General features: G+C 29.3%; 3 protein-coding genes across 3 annotated transcripts; all 3 read right to left on the bottom strand.

Moving 5' to 3' along the window:
* Positions 1–10213: 10213 nt before the first annotated feature.
* Positions 10214–14156, bottom strand: LOC131596777 (protein DETOXIFICATION 21-like). The gene is made up of 8 exons (XM_058869518.1): positions 13890–14156; positions 13165–13703; positions 12046–12132; positions 11836–11892; positions 11077–11315; positions 10805–10923; positions 10472–10558; positions 10214–10312 (listed from the first exon to the last, which is right to left on the bottom strand). The coding sequence occupies exons 1-8, from the start codon at positions 14154–14156 to the stop codon at positions 10214–10216; spliced, it is 1494 nt and encodes a 497-aa protein (XP_058725501.1).
* A 3071-nt stretch (positions 14157–17227) lies between these two features.
* On the bottom strand, positions 17228–18306 carry LOC131598818 (homeobox-leucine zipper protein HDG11-like). Its single transcript, XM_058871380.1, has 3 exons — positions 18043–18306; positions 17809–17895; positions 17228–17712 (listed from the first exon to the last, which is right to left on the bottom strand). The coding sequence occupies exons 1-3, from the start codon at positions 18277–18279 to the stop codon at positions 17365–17367; spliced, it is 672 nt and encodes a 223-aa protein (XP_058727363.1). The 5' UTR covers positions 18280–18306; the 3' UTR covers positions 17228–17364.
* Positions 18307–18462: 156 nt separating this feature from the next.
* Positions 18463–20801, bottom strand: LOC131596778 (homeobox-leucine zipper protein HDG11-like). Its single transcript, XM_058869519.1, has 5 exons — positions 20676–20801; positions 19425–19883; positions 19240–19341; positions 18943–19149; positions 18463–18675 (listed from the first exon to the last, which is right to left on the bottom strand). The coding sequence occupies exons 1-5, from the start codon at positions 20799–20801 to the stop codon at positions 18463–18465; spliced, it is 1107 nt and encodes a 368-aa protein (XP_058725502.1).
* Between the last annotated feature and the right edge of the window lie 326 nt (positions 20802–21127).

The raw sequence follows: 21127 nt of genomic DNA on the forward strand, positions 1-21127 counted from the left end.
AGACTCTAACTTTTCATTTACCTATCAACATTCTAACTTCATCGCCATTCTCTTCACAAAAATCTTAGAATTTTCATCAAAACTCTTCCAACATCAACTCAAACATCATCTCTTTTCAACGTCAACTCTTCCAACATCAACTTGAACTTAAACTCTTCCAACCTTACTCGTTGAAGCTTCATCATCCCGTTTGAGGTACGCAAGTCACCACTAACATGTTGTTTATCATTGAAATGATGTTAGTTTTAGTAAATATTCATAGAAATGATAATACCACTTAACTGTACTATCCATAATTCTTACAAAATAAAAATGATGCTATGTACTAACTAGAAATATTGTTTTTCCTGAAATGGTTCATCATAACTTGTTGTTTTGCTTAGTAAGAACTATATTTCTAGTTAGTATATTTCTTGGTCCGAATCATTTTGGATGAAGTGTTGTGTGATGTGGCTTTGACGTTCATGGTGGTGTCTCTGTTATATGTTGCTATTTTTTATAATTTACATAGACATGAGCGATACAACATCTACTGCAACCACTGTTAAAATATAATATTAAAGAAAAATTAGAGGTGCTACAATGTTGACCAAGGTGAAAAAAGTCCACGAAAGTCGTATTTGCTTCCTGGTTAGTTTTTATGTAAGAACCGATAAGGATTATGGTGAGCATGATGATGATTTTAGGGGTTACATTGCATTACAAGTTAGAAACTAAGTGAGTATTTGATAGATAACTGGCACGAAATTGACAGTAAATTGAAAGATAACATATGGATCGATATTACGATATTTATTATGAATTTTATGATTTGTTTTACAAGTATAGATGATCATTTATTTTTTTGGTTTAATACTAATATCAACTCTATTATGTACACTTATAAGACATGTTTATTATTCTAGAAAATAGTTGCTGAAAAAGAAATGACTTGCATATCCTGGTGAGCGTTGGAGGGGTTTTAAGACACAACTCACACATAATTATATTAAATATCAAAGTGATTTCAAGGAGCCTCCTTACGTGAAGTATCCATTTATAAATAAGAAACTTTAGGAGGATTTTTTAAAGTCTCGCACCACTCTTGATTTCTTTGCTAAGATTCAAAAAGGAAAGGAGAATAAAGCTAGAAAGGAAATGATTAATGAAAAAGAAAACAAAGGGAGCTAGAGCTAAGAGATCCGTCTAGAAGCCTTAATCGCTGTCCATCTCCACAATTACGCCATGAGAAATGGAAGAAGGCACACAGAAGACTAGGGGGCGAGTTCACGTCACAGGCTACACGCGAAGTGGCTAAAAAGATTGTAAGTATATACTTTTTCAACGTTACTTATTTTAGTTAATTCAATTTGGTAAAGAAGAAATTTTATACGTGTTGTAGGATGTACTGACTAAACAATCAAAAGTTGGTATCTTCATTCGACAAGATCATCATAACATCTTGGTAGAAGAGATTGGAATTGAGGAGCATGTTGGGCATGTCCGTGGTCTTGTAAGAGGCGTCAACTTGAAGTTATATTTTGGACTATCATAATCAATTAACGAAGTAAATCTGTAAGAGATAAATTAAAGAAATAGGTGCTGAAAAGTTGGGAGAGGTATTAGAACCTGAGTGGGAAAAATGGACTCAGGAGGCGATGAAGAAGTGGACTTAGGGGGTATGTGGGAGGGTACATCAGGAGGAGCGAGAAAGGTTGTTATAGGAGATGAGGGAGAGGGTCCAGGAGGAGCGAGAGAGGTTGGCTATGGCTGACCGAGAGAAGTCTACCCATAATGTGATTAAGGTATAAATATAAGTTTAAAAATTTGTGTTGTATGTTGTTGTTATTCTGTGTATTTTAATTTTTGTATTGAATTTCAGTTTTTTATGATGCAGAAGTTGAAATCAATGGGTGTACTTAACCACCCAATTTTAGATAAGTTGGACATACCTGGGAAAATAGTTGGGAAAATTGTTATGGAGGGTGCAAGCAAGAAAGATAGTTGTCCTGCCTCGCAACACAATATTGAGACTACACCACCTCAACTAGATAACAATAAGAGACTATCAATGATGATTAAGGATATTCTAGACATATGCGAGTTTATAACATTAAAACAAGAACCCGGTTTGAAGGCAGATGATTGACTGGACATATCTGTACTACAATTGTGTTGCTCGAAGGTATAATTTTTTCGGTGATTTTATATTTATTGTTCTCATACTTTAACATGAAAGTTTGATTTTTGCATTACCTTTTAATTAGGTTCATGCATGAGATGTGTGTTGAAAGAAAATTAAGAAAGCATTGTTTCTTAGATCTATTGAACATTAATTTTCATGATATGGTAGCAAACAATATCAAAATGTACATACAAAACAAGTTGATTGATGAGAACAAACAATATTACTTGATACCGTTTTACCATGCGTAAGTATATATTCATTTGTGTTTTCATTTATAAATCAATTTATACACATTATTAATTATTCTGAATGTTTATGCAGTTCGCATTGCCAACTAGTTATTATATGTCCGAAGCAAAATGTTGTAGTTATGTAATGCTCGTTATACTATGATTTTAATTCATCGATGCATGAAGTTTTGAGCGGGTAAGTGATATTATTTATAATAATCAAACTTTATCTTTAGTTTTGAATATTTTTTATTCATGTTTAATTTTAAACGACATGTAGAGCTATTGAGGGATACAATTTTGTGAAACATAATTAACTTGGTAGAAAGCCAAGGTTCATTTTTTTCAAAAGTAAGTATTACTTGTGCTTTTTGACATCCTTTTATTTTTGCTAATGTATTATTTGTGATTTGTGTGTATTAATTAGTAACTACTCCCTTCGTCTCATATTAGTTGTCATCTTTAAAATTTTGACACTTTTTAAGATAATGATTAATTATGTTGATTTCAATAATAAAAAGTGTCATTTACTAAAATAGCCTTATTAATAATAAATAATGGAGTAGTTACATGAATTAAAATACAATAAATAAGAGTATGTTATTGAAACTAAATAATAAATATCACATTGATATTATAAAGAGACAAATCATTTGGGACAAATAAAAATAGGAAAGATGACACCTATTATGAGACGAAGGGAGTATATGAAAATTATTTGTAGTCGCGAAAATAACCCGACTACTTTTCTTGTGGATACTATGTTATGAAACATATGTTAAATATTGTTTCCGGAGGCATTACCAATTCATGGCTTAAATTATTAACTTTATCCATATACATGTAATCTATTTGTATTTGTTAAGTTAATGTTGTCGTTATTAGCTTATCATAATTTAAATGTTGCTTAAATCATAGGGGTTTAGCAATAAAACATCATTCTCACAAGAGGATATAAATGACATCCGATCATGTTGGGCCGGTGCCTTCCTATCTTACTATGAATCTCAACAACACTATTTTTTCTTGATTGTTGTAAGCATTGTATAGAGGTTTTGTCATTATAGATGCAAATTTGTATAAGTTCAATTATGCACAGATTCTCTTGGTAGAGACTTTGTATATCTCAAATAATGTAAGCATAAAATGAATATTTGTATGGGTAAATAATGTAAATGTAGTATTATGTGTTTATGTTCTATATAAAATAAAATAAAATGATTTGACTTTGTCACATAATTTGTATGGGTAAAAAATAGTATAAACCCAGTCAAAATGGGATTTAAACAAATTATAAATGGCAAAAAATAGGTTATACCCTCGGTTATTATATCAAATCAATGTAACTTCTGTCATTTCTCCTCGGTTATTAACAAAAACCGTGAGGTATGTGACGTACGCTACATAGTTTTGAAAAAAATGATGCTGCTCGAGATCAAACCTATTACCATTTCAACTGTCTCATCGATTATTTAGAAACCGAAGAGTAAAGTGACAAGTTTTCATGTCGCCCGCCAGTACCTTCTTTGTGCAACTAAGGTAAAATCCCCTTCGCGTCCGAGATAAAATGTATTTTTTTGTAGTAATGATTATCGCAGATTCGAACTCCAAACAGTACAATTATGGATGAATTTATCGGTATTTCTTCAGATTATGATTACATTTTCCATATATATATATATATATATATATATATATATATATATATATATATATATATATATGTATCACTACAAGAATTTTATTGATTTGCGACACTTGGATTGCGATCTTTACATAAAAATTGTCCTAAGTTAATATCCGCGACAGTTGTCACGACAAGTATTGAAAACTTCCTCAAATATTTTTAAGAAACCAAAGAGAATCCCATTTAAAAAGTAGGCCCCGACGGTTTTGAAACGATCTTCTCATAACTTTCCCTAACACAACAAATCCCTCGACAATAACTAACCGCCCTCACACTCATTCCATATTCCCATCACTTCTAATGAAATTCTACGCCCTCACAGTAAACATAGTTTCAATTTGGCGCATTATTTTTCATAAAATTTTCATTTCCCTCGAATCTGGAAACCCTTTCCCTTATCCCTAAATATGAAATTGTATCATTCACCGAAATGTTGATTTTTTATTTATTTACATGGTACACAACTTCTTCCAAGGCTTCTTGGGATGTCTAAAATAGTTGAAATGATGTTGGTAAGGTGCAAATCATTTATTTTTAGTCGATTATCATACATGTGAATTTCTTTGTTATTTCTTTTGTTCTTTACCGTGGAATAATCATATTTTAAATTTGCATTCCTCATAGACATCTTCTTAGTCGTTAGTCAATGTATCTAGGTTATGGGCTCATGAAATTGTTTAGCACGAACTCTTGGTTCATTTACTTCATACGACAGACAAACTTGGTTCTGATGCACATGACATGTTGGTAACTGAAATACTAAGTTCAAGTAGATAGTATACACATTTCTTTAGTTCATTGGTTTAGCTTGGTCTACTATGTATAATGTATAACAATTGTGCCTAATCACACAAAATGGTGTCGTGTAGGGAAATGATAAAGCTAGAAAAGAAACTTGCGATTTGATTTTTTTCTCAAGAAGAAATAATTTGATAACATAACTTAGATGACTATGTTAATTTCATGCTAATTTTATAATACATGGATGAATGGTGTGCTCGAGTTAGAGACATATTTTGAAATAAATTTTAGTAATAGATTATTGATTATTTTCTGAGTTTAAAGCATCTTTATCTTATGCGAAAGATAAAGATAAATTAAATGTCTTATAAAATACAACAATGAGATTTTTTTTTCCGGTTGAAACTCCTAATTGAGAGAATAAATAAATTAAAAAAAGAAGAAAAAAACTTTTTTTGAAAAACTAAGTTCGTATTTTTTTGTTTGGAAGTCTCAACCGAGAGAACATACAAATTATAAATAAAAAATAAGAAAGGTGTCAAATACAAAAGATAAAAGTAAAAATGCAAGAGGTGGATTTTGAAACTTGGTCCATGATTCAAATTTCTTATCTCTAACTGAGAGAATATCTTATTTTGATTTACTTGAAAATAAAAAGTCAGAAATATGCTAATTGAAAAATTAACAAAAAGTAAAAACAACATGAGCTGAGATTTGGAGCGTGATCATTTATCCACTTTTCCTATCAATTTTTCCACAATTGAGAGAATAAGCACTACTACAGAAAACACGTATAATGACGGTTCTGAAACACATATAATGATGGTTGTATGTCCGTTGTTAGGTTAGATGTGATTGTATGTATTCTGGTTTTCACAACGGGCATGTAACCGTTGTTATAAGTTAAGTAGTGCGCTATGTATAACTACAATTGAATTTTTTAACCATTGTGAAATAATTCATAGGTCATTGGTTCGAATCATAGAGTCGTCATTATTGGTGTCCTGTCTCTCCGTGTCTTGACCTTTATATGAAGTAGTTATCCATAATATCCAAATAAACACCTAAAATTCCGAATAAAAATAGTTGTGAGTGAATAACCTTAGAAATTATAAATTGTAGTAAATTATGAAAGAAGAATATAAATACTCATTTGTTATTTTTCCCATATTCCTTCTTATTTTTCTTCATATGAAGTAGGTACAAGAATCTACACATAGAAGATAAAAAAAAAGATAAGAGATAATTTGAGTAAAAACATAAATAAACGTTTGTAGAAATAGAAACAGAGAGAATCTAAGCATAGTCTTCAAGATAGTCAAAATCAAATTCTTAATGCATAGTCTTCAAGGTAGATTTCTTCTTATAAAAATGGGTAAACATGAACATCCAGATCACATTACAGCTAAAATGAGTAAACGTAAACAATATAAGGTTGAAAAGGGATTTTAAGAAGGCCATTACCAAGTTGATGAAGAAACAAGTAAAGGAAGAGGAGCATAAGTCTGAGGAATCTTCAAAGGTTCAGAAGTTTGAAGGAGTAAACACATCTGTCGAGGCCTCCAAAGTGGAAGAAGAGAGATATGAAGAATAAAATTATCTAGTGTAGGCACATCTGATGAAGATCCAAAATGTAATACCTTCTTAATGAATAAAATAATTTCCTTTTATTAGTGTCTGTTGCCATTTACTTCCTTTAACAACATCAAAACCTAAAGCTTATCAATAACCCAATAATGAGTTTGTAACTACACAAAGTTATTGTCACAAAATCTGAATAAAACATGAACAATACACATCACAATGTCATTATGTTAAAAAAGAAACCCTAGCAAAGAACATAAACTTTCAGAAAGCAGTACCATTACCACAAACAAGAAATGAATAACAAACACAAAATGGCAATGTATCGTAAGTCGAAGATGGATAAAGATATTCGTTTCCAGAAATGAATGAAGATGGTAAAGATTTCACTATCGTTGTCATCTCGTTCTCTAGGGCACCCTTGTATGTTATGAACGAAATAAATTGGTTGTTATATTTTTATTAAGTGAAAAGAATTTCACAACGGTTGCAAGAAACAATTGTAGTGAAATATGGAACAAATAACCATAGTTGAATGAAACTACTATAGTTGTTATAATTTTAATTTTTAAAAAACAAAAAATATTGTGTCACGCGTTTATTTTTATTGAAAAAATGGGAAAATATTGATGTTGAGATTCGAAGCTTGTCACCCAATTTCTATGACCATGGTTGAATTTAAAAACCGTGATGAAATATTTCTTCATAAAGTTGAAAAATATTGCGCGTAAAAAATAAGATATTACTATGGTGAATAAATGGTCGTGGTAATATATCTTCACCGTAGGTATATTTTGTAGTAGTGAAGTGATATTTGAGGTATATATCTTTAATCATGGATTATACCTCAGATCTAGGTTGACTGAGATGAACACTTTGTCATAAAATATATCATTTGTAGTAGTGATGCTACTATGTGGATGGATGAACAAAAATCGAGTGGCCTTAGTTCATTAAGTTTACCTCTTCCTCAACCAAATATACTTACACGACTTGTTTAGAAGTACTTCCCACTTAATTTATACTTGTTAAACTCTATCTATATAGTGACAAAATAACTTCCACGCCAAAATTCACAACATCTAGTATGTTCTCTTGTTCATCTAAAAGTTCATTACTTCTTAAATATATCATAAATATCTCAATTTCATCACATCAAATTCACAATTTTGAAAACATCACTTTATATATATATATATATATATATATATATATATATATATATATATATATATATATATATATATATATATATATATATATATATATATATATATATATATATATATATATATATATCCATTTTAATCTAGCACACCAAACATTTACAAAAAATGAGACATAGACACGAAATCACCACTAGATTGAAAAATGTTTTGGGTAATCAATCCGCTTTCGTACCGGGGAGAAACATAGCCGACGGAATTTTAATGGTGAACAAAGTGTTGGATTTAGCTAAAAGAGGGAAGAGGAGTTGTGTTGTGTTGAAGGTGGACTTCGAAAAAGCCTATGATTGTGTAAGTTGGAATTTATTGAGATTCTTGTTTCCTAAAATTGGATTTGGAGGAAGGTGGATAAAATGGGTGGAAGGGTGTCTGTTCTTTAGTTTTATGTGTGTTATAGTAAATGGGAGTACGACTAAAGACTTTGAGGTGGAGAGAGGCCTTCTCCAAGGTGACCCTTTATCCTCTTTTTGTTTGTGTTAATCATGGAGGTGCTAACCGTTCTTGTGAATAAAGCGGTTGAGTAAGGAGATTTGAGAGGATTCAAGATTAATGAGGAAGTAGAAGTTAATATTTTGCAATTTGCAGATGATACTATTCTTTTGGCGGATGGGGGTAGTGAGAATCTTTGGAGTATGAAAGTTATTCTAAGGGGATTCGAGATGATGCCCGGTTTGAAGATTAGTTTTCATAAAAGTAAGATTTATGGAATCCATGTGAGTGTTTGGTTCTTGGAAGGGGCTTCGACTTTCTTGTCGTGTGATATTGATTTGCTTCCTTTTGAATTCCTTGGGGTAAAATTCGGGGATACCCCGAGGAAATTATTTATGTGGAAGGAGGTGATAAACAATTTGAGGAATAGATTGGTTATTTGGAGAGGCAAAAATCTCTCTTATATGGGGAGGGCGGTATTGATCAATCCAGTTTTGAATGCTTTACCAATTTATTCTCCATCCTTCTATATAGCTCATAGCAAAGTGTTAGCGGAAATTCGTCGTATTCAAAGTAATTTCTTATGGCACGGTTGTGAAAGTAGAAGGACTATACATTGGGTGAGTTGAAAAATCATTTGTAAACCTCATGAGAAGGTAAGTCTCAGGGTTAAGAACGTGGAGGCATTGAACATGGCGTTGTTAAATAAATGGAAATGGAGGATTTTAAAGGAGGAAGAAGCGGTGTGGTCGACTATTCCTATAAGTAGATATGAGAATATAAAAAACAAAGTGCTAATTGATGATAAAGGGGTTTTAAATAGAAAGGACTCCATTTGGAAGAGGGATTTGATATGGTCGAATAATATTTTGAAAGCTGCTCAGTATAGGTTTCCAGGAGGAGTTTTTAGCAAAATTGGTAATGGAAAAGGGACTGACTTTTGGCAGTCATCTTGGTTAGGAAATCAACCGCTGATGTTCGCTTTCCCTGAGGTTTTCCACCAGACCTATAACTGATACAACAGCGTCGTTGAATAAGGGAGTTGGAGCGGAGCAGTTTGGGCTTGGAATTTCGACGATATGGTTGAGAATAAAGAGGAAATCGAGTCTGACATTTGGGAGGAGTTTGTGCATTTATTGGTGGGTTATTCTTTGGTCAATACAGAACATGATGAGTATGTTTGGAATGTTGGGCAAGTGGACAAGTTCACAGTTAAACCCTGTTATGACAGGTGTATGCAGGGACTGCCAAAAATGATATTGTAGGTGACTTATTGAAGGCAATCAATTTCTTATGGGATATAAAAATGCCCTCGAATATCCTTTTTTTGGTTGGAAATTTATACTCAACCGACTTCCTACCAAAGACCAATTGACGAAAAGAGGTATTATGGTGGATACTATGTGTGTGCTTTGCAATAGGGCAGATGAAAATAAAGGCGATTTGTTTGGGTCTTGTAATATTGCGACCAATATTTGGAAGAAAGTGTACACTTGGATAGGCATTGGAATGGAGCTTTCTATGACAGAATGGTTGAATTTTTTTTCTTAATTGGAAAAAAGTAAAATGCATGACCAAGAGGACAATTGGCGCAGTCATATGGTTAGCAACGGTTTGGAACTTATGGTTGGTTCGCAATGCCATCATTTTCAAAGATTCAAAACTCAATCTTAATGAGTGTATGTCGAAGATTGTTCTTAGGTCGTGGTGTTGGCTAAGTTCCTCTTGCACTATTGAAGATGGTTGTAACTTCTTGATTTGGAATACTCTACCTATCCTATGTTTTAGAAAGTAGGAACTATCCGATTTGTATTTTAGGTGGATTGTCCCTTATACTCCCTTTTAATAGATCTTTGCATATTAAAAAAAAATCATTACCACACAAGTTATTACGCCAACTCATTCAACACATAGAATCGACTCACAAGTATATCAATTATTACAATTAGGATAATAAATAATTAAAAATTTAGACATCAATAAAATAAAACACAAATTTTACTGTAGCATCAATTACCATACATTTAACATAAATTAACTAAATCGAAACCTTAATAAAATTTATATATCACAGACTTAAAGGAATTGACTAGTAATATATCAATTAAATACTCTAATCAAATAATTGGTTAATTTGAATTTTAGAACACTATTCTTCATTAGCTAAGAGACTTTTTCCACTGGCATCATTTGATTCTAGAGTTTTGTTGGTAGCCCATTTAATAATGTTCTTTTTGGCTATCTCTACCTGTAAAAATCCAATATATATATTTTTAATAATCTTCAACTAAACAAGAAAAATCACTTGAACTAGCTAAATAACAAGAAAAATAAAGGGAAATCAAATTAAAATTGGTGAAGTAAAGAATGAAAACATTAAATAAAAAAAAAAGATTAATCAAATTACCTGATTTTTCCAATCAGTTTTACAAGTGATGATAATAAGCACTACAGTTTGAACAAAAGTTCCAAACAACATCCCAATCCAAATACCCTGCAAAAAAGTGTATAAAACCATTGAATATCACTTATTTTTATCATAATATAGAAATAATTCAGAGTGGACAAAATGAAGATTACAAGTTTATTTTTCATACAATTTAAGTGTAAAAATTTCATACTATTATCACAATCAATCATATATGCTACTTTAATCATATTTTTTTAAGGATATATATGATTGACTATATACAAAATTTATATAGAAAATGTATACAAGTTAACTTAAAAGACAAGTTACCTTGACTTTATAATCTAAAACAATACCAATCACCACTCCAACAGGAATACCAATTATGTAATAACATCCAATGTTTACATATGCAACAATGCTTTGCCATCCAGCTCCAACAGAAACCCCTATTATGATATTTTAATGTATATTTTAAATTAAAAAAGAAGAATATAAAAATTAACATTTTGAAATAATAATAAAGTTTTATAACTTAAACTTTAAACCCTAAACCCTAAATTCTATTCTATTTATCAAAATGAAATAAAAGTAAAAATTACCTGAGAGCACGGGTTGGATACTATTCAATAAGATTGAAAGTGCAAGCAAAAATGATAAATCTCCAACAGCTTTAACCACATCCGGATCTGGAGTGAAAACATAAGCAATTTTTTCCTTCAGGAATAGGAATACCAAGAAAAAAATGAATCCAATGACGAATGATGTGAGAACAGTCATGACGATTGAAAATTTTGTAGCTCTTGAACTCCCTCTTCCAAGTTCATTTGCCACTCGAACCCTACAAGTTGATCAAAATAAATAAACATGCAAGACATAAAATCGTTCGTTAGAATAACAACCAGGAATAAAAGACAAAATAGATGATATATCACAGAAAAATGAACATGAACTTTGTTTATGCAATTAGACTAAGTGTATATATGTCCTAAACTATAAATTAATAATTCCATATTATTTAATGAATGAAATAGAAATATATATTTATATAGGTAATGCTAACATGTGCCCTAAGGGCACATGTTAAGACCTAAATAAAAAAACTTTATCTTGGAACTTGTGTATTGAATTAATTACTAATATATAATTAATTTTATTTTTTATTTTATTTAAGACAAATTTTCTAAATGTAGGTTTCTTAACATGTGCCCATGTATATATATATATATATATATATATATATATATATATATATATATATATATAATAATAATAATAATAATAATAATAATAATAATAATACAATTCATATTACAACAATCACTTAAAAAAGAGATTATGATGGAAAAAAGAGAGCTTACCCAGCTGCTGCGAAAAAGCCAAGGGCAATCATCATTTCCCAACCATTGATGTTTAGGCTGCAAAAATATAACAATTTGATGTAATAATAATAATAATAATAATAATAATAAGATTAATTTTCAAATGAGTTTTTAAGTAAGGAATATCTCTTTATAAGTAATTGTAAAATAAAATATTATGGGAAATATAAAAATGAGATAGAGAATTACCATATGGATAGAGCACTAATGACAATCTTAGCATCTTTCATGTTGCCAGTTAAAAGAATCAAAATTGTGGTGTACCATGTCTCAAGGCTGTAAATGCATGTAACCATAGATAGGTTTATGTTAACCATTGCAAGAGTGTCAAATTCTAACATAGTATCAAACACTATTGATTTAGACCATCCATCAATCATATTCAAGCATTATACATAATAGTGTTGTGTGTGAAAAAGTGTATTGGAAAAACAAAAACTAAGATGAAATATAATTAAAGTTTATAAAAAGTGACACTCTTATATTATAAGCAGATTTTATAAGATTGAGTTATACTCAACTTAAATTTTAATATGTTTTTAGTGTATGTCTGATTCGAACAACCCATCATTTATATCCATGCATCACGTGTAAATAGTATTGTGCATGAAAGTGTATATTGGAAAAACAAAAATCAAGATTAAGCCTAACAAAAATTTATAAAGAGTTACACTCTTGTGTTATAAGATGATTTTGTTAGATCAAGTTAAATTCAACATAAATTCTAATATATTATCAGAGACTATCAATTAGGGCTATATCAATCATTTATTTTTATGCACCAAATTTAATAGTGTTTTGCATGAAGGGGTGAATGGGAAAAACCAAAATCAAGATAAAATTTGACTAAAGTTTATAAAGAGTGGTCCTTCTCACATTACATGACGGCTTTATAACACTGACTTAAACCAGCTCAAATTCTACTATGCTATCAAAGGCTATCAATTCCGATTGTTAACTATTTGTATTTGTACATCGAGTGATCGAGTCCACTAGTTTTGTGTGTGGCAAGATGTATTGGAAAGACAAAAACCGAGATAAGCCTAACTTGAGTAAGGTTGATTAAAGCTCAATCGATTTGGGAAATCCACCAATTATATCCACACATCAAACCTAATAATATTGTGCGTGAGAAGGTGCATTGGGAAAATCAAAAACAAGATTCAAATAGAATTTATAAAAAATGACACCCCTCAACGTATAAATCAATTTTTTAAGTTTGAGTTAAGCCTAATCCAACTAAAATTCTAATAGTCACACATAATCTTAATTAGAAATCAATAATTAAAAAAGTTCTTAAATTCTTACCACATCATGACTCCAGCTGAGACGGAAAGCTTAATACAAGGCCATAGATCTTTAAAAGCCAAAAGTGAGAAACCCTTCCAAGTATCAGGACATTTAGTCATTATAAAATAGAGTTGACCAACATTTGGTAACCACAAAGCCAATAATAGTGACAACATTGCACCAGTGAGTCCAAGTTCCAACTTAACAGTCAAAAGCCAAGACAAGAAAAGGTGAACAGTTATAGAAAATGCAGCCAAATAAGCAATAATGACATTCTTGCTTTGTGCTTGCAAGAATGTTTGACAAGAAAATGACACAATCATAGCAAAACCAGTTCCTATTGACCAGATTGAAATTTTTCCTGCCATTTCTGCAATGCTTTTTTCTTGACCTAATGCCTCTAAAATTGGCGCGGTGAATATGAAAAGAGGAAGGAGTAAGATTAATGTCAAACACAATATTATCCAAGATCTTTGTAGATATACTCCAAGCATGTGGTATTGTTTTGCTCCATATGCTTGTCCACAAAGTGTTTCCAATGCACTTGCCATCCCAATCTGCATGTGGTATAAAGGTTACACACTGACGGTATAAAATAATTCTACACTATCATGCAATAGAAATTTATTATTCTACAACTAATTTAAAAATATCAGTGTAATTTGACATAATACAGAATGATGATTAATTGACAGTGTTAACACATCCTTTTTTTTCTATTAAGTATGAGGAAAAATACTTACCAATATACCAGTAGCAAATCGGTTTAGAACAGTCATAACAAGTGCATATCCAGCAAGTTCAGTTGAACCAATATGCCCAACAAAAGCTTGAGTTACAACTGTTATGCCAAATGATGAAAATCTTGTGAATATTGCAGGCCCTGCTATCACCCAAATTTTCTTGCTTTCTTCCCATATCCTTTTCCTAAGTGATTCTTCATTTTTAATAATCTCTGAATCACTTTTCTTCTGAAAAAAACTCTCTCTTAACTCATCTTTTTCCGACATATTGATTGACTATTACTATTGAGTTGCAATGTTTTTTTTTGTTAGAAAAAGATAATACAAAGAATGCAATAGCACTGGATATATATATATATATATATATATATATATATATATATATATATATATATATATATATATATATATATATATATATATATATATATATATATATATATATATATATATATATATATATATATATATATATTATTGTTTATGGATTAGAAAGTTCAATAGATATTAATATTTTATGCAAATGGTCAAATATTTGATTGTGGTTTCTCTGGAGAATATTATTTGAATTTAAAAGTTACGTATCTAGACCTTTCAATTAATGGAAACAAAAATTATTACTTCATATTACTTTTAAAATAAATGTAAAATTATATATGGGAAATGCAATTTAATAATTGAGTCAAATTCCAAAATTAATTTATATATAAAATTAATTTTTTTTATATATATATATTGGGTAGGACATAACATTATATTTCCTCTAATCTTACTTTTAAAAACTAAATTACTTTTTAAATTTATTAAATAACCAATGAATATGGTATACGTAATTCATATACATTGTTTATTCAGTAAATTTAGAAAATCAATTTTTTTTATAAATAGAATCATATTGGATAATAACAAAATCTAACACAATTTCATGACAAAATTAAAAAAAAAATATTTTTTTAAATATTAACATGAAATATGTAAAGAGTAAAATATTTATACAATATTGTTATTAAATGAACCAAACTAATTTTAAAAATAAAAAATAAAATAAATTTTTTAATTTTCATTGACCAATATACATATGCATAGTACCAAGACATTATAAAAAGAATATAGTTTTAATAAAAATATTATTTTTACAAAATACATGTAGTTACCAAAAATTATAAAAAGTATTTAATTTTAATAAAATATTATTTTTAGAATTAGCATAATACATATGTATTATTGCATTAATTAATTTCATAAATGTGTAACATAAATTTATACTATCAAAGAAAAATATATTGGGCTTTTTGCCCTCTTTCTAATAAAAAAAAAAAGCAAAATATTAATTTTTAAAAAAAAAATATTATAGTTAAATTGCCATTTAAATTTTATCTGGACCTAATTGCAAAAATGACGTGTTTGCTAAAATCTTATAAATATTTACATTGTATTAAACTCTTTGTTTATAGTTGATCTATCTTTGTTTTCTTAGTTAGGTACTTATACACTTAATTAGGTCGTTTGTTAGTTTGTTATTGGATTATCATTGAGTTTTCAGTGTGGATAAGTTTGAATAAGACTTTGTTTAACACAAGAAAAAGAGGTTTTAGCTTTTAATTTTTAACTTTTCAGTTCATATTAACAAAAAAAACTTTGTTTGATGACTGTCATTTAGCTTTTAGCTGGTAGCTTTTTTATTAGTTTTTTAACTTTTTTTTCAAAAGTCATTTAAAGTAGCTTTTGAGCTTTTACCTTGTGAGTTTTTATTTCATTTATACCCTTATTATTTTAACAAAAATAAAATTTTACCCTTATATATATATATATATATATATATATATATATATATATATATATATATATATATAAATTATATATATATATATATATATATATATATATATATATATATATATAAATATAAATATATATATATATATATTTATATTTATATATATATATATATATATAAATTTATATATATATATATATATATATATATATATATATATATATATATAATTGTTTTTGCATTGTATAATTATATTCATGTCGATTAACAAAAAAAAAATCATTATTTAATATTTTTTAACAACATTAAAATAACATACTTTGTAATGAATTTAGAGAAAGTGTTGTTAATTTTTAAATTTGTGAAACATTAAGAGATTATTAAGACGATGAAAATTCGAAATAATATTTGAGTTTTAACGTAAAATAGACGATAAAATTGTTTTTATCAGTTACCAGTTACAAGTCATCAGTTATCAGCTACCAGCTACAAGTCATCAGCTACTAGCTAGTTTTACCAAAGAGAGCCTAAATATATATTTTTAATAAATATTCACGAGGAATTATTCAATTTATTTCATTTGTTTTATTTTTTTTCAATATCTTATATGGTATCATAATAAACATTTTCTTTTCTTTTTTTTATCAGAATTCTAATCTTGTTTGAGGTCAAATTTCAGCTCTTTTATATTTATCTCCTATTTCAAATTTCACAAAATATAGACTTTACATGAGGTTTGCAATGACTTCATACTCAATTGGCATCTTGATGAGGCAAGAATACTTATTTCTTCCATAGAATAGCCAAGATCAAAAGCTTTTGTAATTTGATAACTTTGCTAGAGGATGGAGACACTTTAATCTCCAAGTCTCAATAAATCGATATTCATGCAATCAACTATTCCACCAATACTATGAAGTCATTATTTCTATTCCACCGATTGAAAAAATGGTTGGACATACAATTTCGCCCACAAGAGGGGATGGTTTGTTTTAGAAAAATTTGAATATAAAAAAATTTGTAGATTAAAATTAGAGTTTGAAAATAATTTTGAAAAGGTTTATAAATACGCAATAGAAAATAAAATTGTAAAATATAAATTGCGGAAATAAAGAGTATAAGAGATAAGAAAAGAATATTAAAAATTATATTGCTTCAATCAAAAATGACTTGGTCATGTCCCAAAAAATTGATCTGGAGAGTACTTATAAGTAAAAAACGACTTAGTCATGTCTTCAAAAATTGATCTGGAGAGTATCCAATTAAACTTAAGAACTTTTAGTAGGTATAACTCATAAACCCTTTATTGATTTTTGCATTTTATAACTCGAACAAAAATGTTTTAAAGTTTTGAGTGAGAAAATTGTGAAATAAAAAGAGTTGCAAAATTAATAATAAGAATATGTTAGGGACACATTTAATTTTGGACTTTTCCTTATACTTCTTATTTGACCTTATCAAGTGAAATAGGTACTACATATTATTACACATTTCTTAGATTATTTCATCCTAAATCATCTCAAATTGTTGTACAAACAATAAAATTCACTAACAAAAATACTAGACAAACAACATGATAATAATTATTCAATTGGCTAATGTGAGCATTAAGGAGACAATGTTATTCCCTAAATCACTTGAAAAATATTATTCTTAAACAATAAGTGATAAAACATTAATAAGAGTTGCATTGAATTGTTACATCATCATAAGTGCATCTCTCACTTTAACAAGGGTAGTAGTCAAAAGGTTGTTGACATTTGATACAGCTTGTGTGCTCAACATCATACCTTCATTTGAAGTAGAAGCCAAAATTTGGTAAGCTAGAGTCAACAAAGAACCAACTTTGGAGTTTTCATCTTCTTTTTCACTTGAGCACACAACAAAACCAGAAGAGAGAATATGCATTCCTCTTGTGTCTTCACCCTTAATGGCAACTTGTAAAGATGCATCATCAGTTGGAGTAAATACAACATATGATCCCACAACTGATTTGAAGCTTTCTTGAAGAATCACAATCTGGTTGTCAATGCCCGGGATCGAAGGCTAATCCACGTGATAAAAAAATGAAATCAATTTACATTGTGTTTGATTCTAATGTGACAAAAATTCGTGTTAAATGAATTTATTTCGTAAAAATACCTTAATAATAGAAATGAAATTTCCTGGATGTCCATTAGACATATGCGCAATCTCTTGAACTGGATTTTCGTACGAAAGTACATCCCACTGTAAAATTAAATATAAATGAACATGTTATCGATAACAATTATTCAATAAAAAGTTAAAATCTTATATGTCAAATAAAAGGTTTATAGTGTAATATAAAACCATGATTATGATAAACAATAAAGAATGTTAAACTAGATATCAAACCTTAAATCTTTCGGTATGATCAGTGAGGAACTCAAAAACTTTATCAGCTTGTAGAGGAATGAGAAGTGTGGAAGTAGCACAAACAACAGTGCCATTTGGTTTTCCTTTACCAGTACTTGTATCAATAGATATGCTTATTCCTCCAACACTCTCTTCAATTAAACTTTGAAAGTTCAATTTACTTTCTAGGGCTAAAGTTTCACAAAACATCTTAACCATTCGGTGTGAAAGCTTCATCACGCTCTTCCTCCCTTCCAGTGTTTGGATCACTGAATAACAAGCAACATATAAATTAATTTACAGGTGTTAGCGTCCAATCTAACAATATCATATTTTTCCAATTGAACTAGAATTTACAGACATTTATAATATTTTACATTAAATATGTATCGGAAATAAACCTGGATTAAAAACTAGGGTTTATTTGTAGAGTAGAGTTGAGAAATTGTAACCTCCTTCAGATTCTTGATCAGGTATTCTTTGAACATAGAAACTGGCCGATTTTTCACACATTCTTTGAAGCTCTTTAATCCAACTTTTTGCTCCATATAAATTATTGATATCAATAAGATATTTGTATAGGTGATGTGTATGCATCTTATCATCCAATTCCACATGTTCAACCCAAGTAACCTAACACATAAAATATGTAATTATTGATAATATATTTGAACATTAGTAATTCTTGTAGTTGGCGAATTAATTTTTTTATAAGCAAACAACTTGATTTGTCTGACCAAGATCAGATGACTCGTATTTGAAACCTGTATTTTTACTAATTTTCCAATGTCGAAATATGAATTGTGTGGTCTAGATTAGAAAAGCCAAGTCATTTGAATTTGTCAACAAAAACTTATATTATATTTCACAAATATGTAATCAATATGTAATTATACTAACCGAACAAAAATCAACAGACAATTCACGAATCAAGCATCCAGACGGATGTTTCCAAGAGCGAGTAGGAGGACTAATTTCTCGTAGAGAAGAATCATATGACACATCTGTTATCACCCATGTCCTAACATCAATTTGTTTACAATAGCGAATGATGGTAAATTCACGAGGTTGCACAAGAGGTGAGAGAATATGCATTTGTTCATACATCTGCCATAAAATCCACATTAAAAAAATCCATAAGTGTTATAGTCAACACACTTTCAACATAAACCTAAATTTACACAAAAATTAAGTTACCAATTGCAATGCTCCATCTCGATTTCCCATCAATCCATTTTCAAACACTTTAATTGTTTCTGATTTCGAAACAATCGTTGGGAATAACTTCGCCCATTTCACCTATTTCAATTAAAATATTTTATAGAGATGATATATATCTATAAGAATAAATTTTTACAAATGAGTCAAAAGTGCATTCTTACCGGATCCAATAACATGTCAATTAATTCCATGCTATTGATGTTGACATGTGAAGTATACTTTGATGATTCTTTAACTACATTTTCACCTTTGAAGTGATTTGGTTTTGGAAAAGTCTGCTCATAAATTTCATGAGAAAGAGTTGATATCTCATCTTCCACACTAGAAGAGTCCACCCAAAAAGGTTCATTGATACGCACAAGTGTCACTAATTCATTCATTGCAACAGCTGCAATTTGAGATATTATTGATTTTTCCACATCACCACTTGATTTTGGTTCTTTCACTGGCATGGCATGATTGTGATTATGACTAGAACTTCCACCAGTTTCTTGTCTTAGTGGAATTTCAATATCTAAATTTCTTGCAAATGCTTTTGTTTGAGCAATAGATTGCTCAAACTCGAGTTGTGATATCTCTTTTCTTGTGTACCTTGCTAAAAGAGTGGAAGCTTTCTCAACCTAAAATAGTAAAATTTAAATTATAAATATATATTATATTTAATTAAAATAATTTATTTTATAACTAGTTAGCCCTTTTACACCAAAGTTGTTAAAAACATGACATTCGACCGAACCAATGAGACATATAGATCATATTTCAATATATTCAACCACAAATGAATTAAAATGTAAAATAAAATATATTGTTGGTTAGAGAAAGTAAAATTAATAATTAAATAAAAATGAAAAAAAGATATGAAATAATTAAACCAAGTGCGATTTAATTCTAATTCGATCTTATTAAGTAAAATAGAGGTGAAAAACAAGCATGTTAGTCTTGTTTAGAAACCCCCCATCCCCCACACGAAAATCTGCAATAAAATTGAGTGAATCTAATTGAAGGTGCAACGCTAAAATCTTGTCTCGCTCAAAAAGAAAATAAAGGTAGAGTGGATGGGCATGTGAGCATCGTCCCCATAAAAGTTAAGAGTTGTAAAAAAATTTTTTTTAATGTTTATGTCCACAAAAATTTAAAATAACAGGAAAGTGACAAACATATTATAGGGTGTTAATCTACAATCCGATTCTTTAAAAAGAAAATGCGACAAGACCCACCATTTTGTCACCCTAAAACAAACTGCACTATAATTGGGATCAAACCAGGGGATAATTGGTTAATTCTTAATTCAACCAATTAAACCACTTGGTTTTTGCGATATTTAAAACATATTTAATTTCAAAAAATGTAATAAAATATGTTATCAATATTTAGTAAAAATTAGAATATAATCAATAAAAAAAGTCACTAGCCTCCTCTTTAAGTCTGATGTTTTGCTCTTCCATCTTTTGGATAGAAAGTTCATGCTCTTTAGAAGCAATCGGAGGACCCCCACAAGTTATGCAAAGTTTGGCCTTCAATGCCTCCTTCATGCGCATATTTTCATGAAAAAGATCATCATTCTCAACACGTAGAGCATTATTATTTTCTCTACTATTTTGCTTCTAAATGTAACAAATATATAAAATGATTAGTACTAAATATATGAGAAACATGTGAAATAAATTTGGAATGAAATTAAGAAATTAGTGAAAATAAAAGACAATTTTTTTATCCACCTCCCAACCTTCTTAGAAACCACAGCGAAATTCTAAAAACGTCCCTATATTTCAAAAGTGGATCTCCGAAGTAAAAAAAAAAAAGTGATTTCGGAGATGCATCTTCAAAATCATTTTTTTTAAAGTAAAAAAAGTTTTTTTCGGAG

The sequence above is a fragment of the Vicia villosa genome, linkage group LG4 (assembly GCF_029867415.1).
Source record: "Vicia villosa cultivar HV-30 ecotype Madison, WI linkage group LG4, Vvil1.0, whole genome shotgun sequence".
Classification (NCBI taxonomy): Eukaryota; Viridiplantae; Streptophyta; class Magnoliopsida; order Fabales; family Fabaceae; genus Vicia; species Vicia villosa.